General features: G+C 33.6%; 1 protein-coding gene across 1 annotated transcript; it reads right to left on the bottom strand.

Annotated features, from left to right (window-relative positions):
* Window positions 1–587: 587 nt before the first annotated feature.
* LOC106125486 (peroxidase-like) lies at window positions 588–4,982 on the bottom strand. The gene is made up of 12 exons (XM_013322712.1): window positions 4,778–4,982; window positions 4,294–4,433; window positions 3,607–3,771; window positions 3,317–3,504; window positions 2,833–3,037; window positions 2,499–2,696; window positions 2,184–2,328; window positions 1,812–1,968; window positions 1,566–1,733; window positions 1,186–1,384; window positions 860–965; window positions 588–730 (listed from the first exon to the last, which is right to left on the bottom strand). The coding sequence occupies exons 1-12, from the start codon at window positions 4,912–4,914 to the stop codon at window positions 604–606; spliced, it is 1,935 nt and encodes a 644-aa protein (XP_013178166.1). The 5' UTR covers window positions 4,915–4,982; the 3' UTR covers window positions 588–603.
* Window positions 4,983–5,949: the final 967 nt, after the last annotated feature.

Consider the following 5,949-nt stretch of genomic DNA (forward strand, 5'->3'; position numbering starts at 1 on the left):
ACAAACTAATTTATTTATCTAATAATTTAACTTTACCAAAGGACATCCAAAAGTTTAATTAAAAACTAATAAACCAAAAATATTATTTTAGTTTAAATGTAAAATAAACTTAAAGTTTTTAAATGGAGGTCAGCATTATATGTAAGTAACTGGTTAGATAGCTTCTGTTAGTGCAACGTAAAAGGCAATCTCATCAAAATGTCGCCGGACACGAGTCGAGTCTTCTATTTTTCTTCGCTCGCAGCTTATTCAAGCCGGAAAATTGAGTTAGCCGACCGCTTAATGCCGCGGACAAACAGGTTCGCTCTCACGTACTTCGCTTGACTTTTCTTCGTTCCGCCACCGACATTGTCTTTTCACTTTACACAATCGATGTAAATTGAATTCTTTTATTTCCGAATCTTATCTATTTGTGTAAAATATATGTGTAATACTGTTTTCGTAAAAATTGTGTAGTATTTTCCACACATTTCTTTAAGAAAACCTTTGAATCAATAGTTTCATTATTTTAAATAAAACTACGAATGAGTGGTTTATAAGTCTATCATTAAATATACGTTTTAAAAGATACTTTTTGAATCCTAAATTATTTATTTTAAAGTATTAGTTGTGAAACAGGTTTGCTGGGCTATAGAGCGGACCGAAGTGGGGTCCATGACTATCACATTTGGGATCCTTCCAAGCCCAAAGGTTAACAGATTCAATGGTCTCACAGCTACACAGCGGATTTCTGTAAAATAAAAACAGAATCACTGCATTTAAACAACGCCATAAATTTCAAGTCCATCACGCTACCACAAGGGTCTAAAGTCAAAATATTGTATTTGATTTAATCTATCATGATCGTAATGGTATATACTTCTGAGTGATCCTGTAGAAAGCACGTCGCTGTATATGCGTCACTTTATCTCCGACGTCGCACAGCAGCCGCGCCACCGTGGCCTTCCTTATCTCCAACAGTTGTTCTGGATAAATAAAAAACATGAGTTTCTTCAGTAAACAAATGTACAGACATTTTGTTGATGAAATCATGTATTCTTGTACCATCGTCTAAGTAAATCCAATTCCAGCGATAAACCAAGTTCGCAATGCTTACATTTATGCTAATAAATTAAAATCTGTACATTTTATTGTCTTCTTGTTAATTTACACAAATTGTGTTTTAAAATCTTCTTTATGACTTACCGTAGGTGAATGCGTTTGGCCTATTAGGTCTCTCGTACCAATGCCTGTCCGATGTGATAACCCTCAGTAGCTGCTCCACCACAACACAGTACACAGTGGGGGGCACGTGGCCACCAGGGATCAGCTTCTCCAGCCAAATGCCAGCAATAAGGTCAATGTCTTCTATATTCTCGTAAACCTGTCTAAGTAACTCCGCTCTCTGAAAAAAATATACACATCTGCTTATTACATGTCTTCTGGAGTAGGAGTGACCAGTCTTTTGAGTAGACGAGTGTAGACCGGCCCAAAAAACTGAAACCATTAATAGTGATTCATCAAGAAGGCTGATGAGTCATAAAATTCTCACACTATAGACTAAAATTTGAGTATTCAGAACATACTTCTGGATCAATGGCTTGCAGTAGATCGTCAAATGTTTTAAACGATTGTTTGAAACAGAATTCTCTGTATTTGATATAAGGGGGAAAGCCGAACAGCCGATTCTTTGCTAAATCGTTAGTCAGAATGTCAGATGCTCTCTGGTGCGGTCCTAAGCCTATATTGACTACCTGCAATCAATGAAAAGGGTAAAATTTATTATGTTAGTATTATTAATAATAAAATATACAATAATATCAATGACTTACATCAGGATCTACAATATAGTCAGCCTTCGCTGTACCTTGTCTGAAGTTGCCTTGTGTGACATAATCTATGTTGTCATCAACACCGAAGAAACCAGTTCTTAGAGTAAGATTTACAATAGGGACTTTTCTTAAATAGTGACCTTGAGTATCAAATAATCTGAAAAAAATATTAATAGTAATTTAAGGGAAACCCATAAATATCCAGTTAAATTGTGAAAGAAGTAATTATTAAGTAATAATTAAGGGCCTTCAAGAAAAGAGCATAGAATTTTCTTATAGACCGGCAACGCATCTGCGGTTCTTCTGGTGTTGAGAATGTTCTTGGGCATTGGATCATATAATGATCAATTAAAAAGTATATTTATTACTCACTTCATATCCCCTTCCTGAGTAGTATGAAACCAACGAAGAACAAATGGAAACTCCAATGATATTTGCGGGATAACATTTTCATTGTAGGAATCTCTGAATCCATTTGTGTAAGAAAGAACACCGTCCTTGAGGAGATTTTCATGACCTACACAAGAAAATAAACTGTTCATTTGCAGCTGATGAAAACAAATTAAGAGTGAAATGTTGAATTATTAATGCAACATAGATTCACACTTTGCAAGCTTTCGTGTTTACTTTCAATAGTTCTAAAATCTATTTTAAAGTAAGCAAAATTTGACTAAAGAATTGAATTACCAAATAATGCTGGTAACAATTCGTAATAGAATATTTGCATAACAATAGCAATGTTGATGTCACGCGCTGTATAAAAAAGACTCTCATCATTCCAACATGGGTTGATCTTAGACAATGCAGACGCAATAAAGTTATGCTGTCTCCATAGCCAGATGGTCATCAGATTCACACCAGCTAAGCTGTTAGCGCTATCTTCAGCTAGAAAATAAAATAAAAAAGTTTTAACGAAAATAACTTCGAATGGATATGAACTATAGGATATTTTTATATTTCATAAAATATTGAAGACATTTAATTGTATATAAACACTTTTAATAGAAATAGTTTAACTAACGAGTATCGTGACATCGTCCTTCTTGTGGTATTTGATTCAAAAAACAAAAACCTAATCCAGTCTTAACACTTGGAGGCCAGATTCTCCCTTCTTCCTCTTCGTACTTCAATAAACCACCTTTGAAAAGACGTCCCTTTTCTGATAGTAACTTCAAACTGCTGCTATACACTGGTGATAGATCAAATGTTGGTGTTGATGTTATTATCTGAAACAATGGTTCATTATTTAGCTACGTACATGACTTGTGTGAAGCTATTACCAGTAAATAGTCTATACAGGGTGGTATAAATGTGTAGTCTAAGACTTAATCATATTAAACAAAACAAAATTAAATTTGTTTAACTCATTTACGAAATTCAAGTTAAATTGTTTTAAAATCAAATTGAGCAGCCGCTTTGATTTTCAAATAAAGTGACCTTATCAAGTCATCTTTAACGTTGTTAACCTTACGCGTTTAGTTGCAAAGAAATGTAGCATAACTCACCCTTTCAGGGACAGTGTCGCTTTTAATACAACCAATAGATTGAAAAGATTCAGGTCTCGTCATATTCAAGCATCTTATATCGGAGAAACGATGTACAGGGTCGTCATCGGGTATTTTGTTAGGAACGCAGTCATTATCCGTTTTGCCCTTGGCCAGGCAACAGTAAGGTTTCCATGCGATAAATTTCACTAAAAAGATTTGAATATTGAAAGAAAAAATAGTCGGGTTTTACATAAGACATGGTTTGATTTTTCTCATATTATTTTGCAGACAAATTATGATAGAATTACCTGTATCGTGCAAAGATAAAACATCTGAAGTCATAAAAACTAAAAAATTGGTTGAAAGCGTCGTGAATTTTTGGTCTGGTAGCTTGCCCATAGCAACCAACGTTGTTCTTAGGAACCTCTCAAGCGGCAATGACTGGCCAGACTTTGCTTGTCTTTTTTCAAAATCTGCAATGCAAAAATTATACTTAAAAGATTTATATTTAAAAAGATAAAATAACAACAATTACATAGCTCACGCCTGTAACCCAGATGGGTAGGCAGAGACCACGGAACTCATATCCTATCTATGATATTTCTAGCTCTTACTGGTATTTAATGGAAATTTTAATAACAAATTAGAACATGTACTAATTACATTCTAATTAAGTTCCTAAAACAATACCTCAAGGTTCAATTTCCAAGAGTACACGTCAGTTACTTGGAAGTAAGCGGTCAGGAGCCGTGAACATGTTAAATTGTTTCCGCTATAATTGAGCTCGATAATTGTAATAAAGTAAAAAAAAATTCCTACTTTAAATTATTCCAAATTATATTTATGTAAGGTCAACATAACCGTTTCTTTACTGTACCGTAACACTCTTAAAACGTATAGTTCTTTCTATAAAATAATGTCTGTATTACTTCGAAAATTAACTTCAGACTAACATTCCTCTAAAAATTGCTATTTGCTAATGCCAAGTAACTTACTTTTAGCATAAACAGCTGGAAGTAGTCTATAAGTTGGCGTATGTGATGCGCCCCGGGTAGGCTGGTGCAGGTTGTTACAGGAGCCGTCCACACGCCGCCACTCATCAGCTACACACGGCTCTATCTGGTTTATGCACCAACTAAAAATATGCAAATACCAATAAGTAACCACCAATGAAACTAAACAGAGATTATTCTGTTGGTGCATACAGATATTAATTTTATTAGCCGCATATTTATGTATTTACGTTTGAATAAGTACTAAAAGTATTCGCACTTAAATAAAGTTTGTGCTTTCCTTTTTATAACGAAATAAAAAGTCAAGCAATTTAGATTAAGCAAAAAAATATGTGTATTCGTTCTTGAAAGCACACACATATTTTTTGTCATCTTGATATTAATGCTTGCATTACTAATAAGTGTATCTATTGACCACAATAAGTGAAAATATAAAGTGACCGAAATCTATTGAACTAAAACTTACAACGTATTATTCTGCTTATCATGTTTCTTAACTTCTTCCAGATTAACAGGCGTTCCCGAGTACGAGTCATAGTACACAGTATGCCCAAAGTTAACATAACAAATAATTATAAATACACAAATTAAATAATTTGACATTCTTATCCAAAGTTACTTAATTATCTGAATTGTGTTTTAAGCCACAGAACACTTCAATTGTTAACTATACGAATGTTAAATTACAAATGGTACGGTCTTAAAGCATGTTATGTATATAAACGAAGGCTCTATACGGTTACTTGTGTTTCAATAGAAAAAAACAAAGACAGCCAAAAGTAACTAGAAACATCCATTTTTTTAAGACACTCAGCAAGTAGTTAATAATTGAAAAAAAAAAATACTAAAAAATGTTTTACAAAGGTTAAAAAAAAAATGTGATAGGTGGAGAATATGAATTTCTTCGACGCATTTCTAGCTCACCTATATCCCTTTTTAGTACCACCTAAGTAGTTTAGCAGTCGCACTTAGAGTCTTTAAGTGGTCACCTTAATTTAAGATATCTACAGTAAGAGTTAATGACCTATTAACGAATCTGAATGAAGCATAAAGAGATAAGTAGTTATAATGCCGAATAACCGTTCGTATTAACAATGATTTCGCTGTAGTCTCATTGCTTTAAGCATAAGTGTAATATGAAGAGAACAAGCTAACGCTTTGAGTCACATTTATAACAGTTCATTAACGAAGAGCTTTAGATCCTCGCTCTGATGACGTTTCGTAACGATCTGAGAAATTATTTAAAACAAATGAAAGCTCTTGTGTTGCTTCAAATGCGACGTTTTTTGTTCCCTTAAATTATATATATTTTTTCCTACACTTTGTTATGAACTTCAAAGGAATTTCTTTTATGTTATTTATTTAATTTACTGGTAAATTGTCCTCTGTTACGGTTGTCTACTCTTTTATTTGAATTCTTTGTAAAACCGGAACATGCATTTCCTGTTTGTTTTTATGACTACATCAATTTTAAAATATATCAAAAATATAGTAAGTAACCTTTTCAGGAAAATAGTGACGTAAATTAGTACTTTGTAATAAATCTATACACATTTCATCATCATCAGCTCACTATACGTCCCCACCGAGGGCCTCGGAGCCTACCCTAAGTTAAGAGTGATTAGGCCATAGTCAACC

Source organism: Papilio xuthus, unplaced genomic scaffold (genome assembly GCF_000836235.2).
Source record: "Papilio xuthus unplaced genomic scaffold, Pxut_1.1 DF825928.1, whole genome shotgun sequence".
Taxonomy (NCBI): Eukaryota; Metazoa; Arthropoda; class Insecta; order Lepidoptera; family Papilionidae; genus Papilio; species Papilio xuthus.

Bases quoted from the DNA above. Each gene is read 5' to 3' on its own strand.
- LOC106125486 (XM_013322712.1), bottom strand. From the start codon at position 4,914: ATGTCAAATTATTTAATTTGTGTATTTATAATTATTTGTTATGTTAAC. The intron at 1,385-1,565 runs GTATGTTCTGAA...TATTTTTTTCAG, and splicing joins TGCAAGCCATTGATCCAGAA to AGAGCGGAGTTACTTAGACA. The intron at 966-1,185 runs GTAAGTCATAAA...TTATTTATCCAG, and splicing joins GCCAAACGCATTCACCTACG to AACAACTGTTGGAGATAAGG.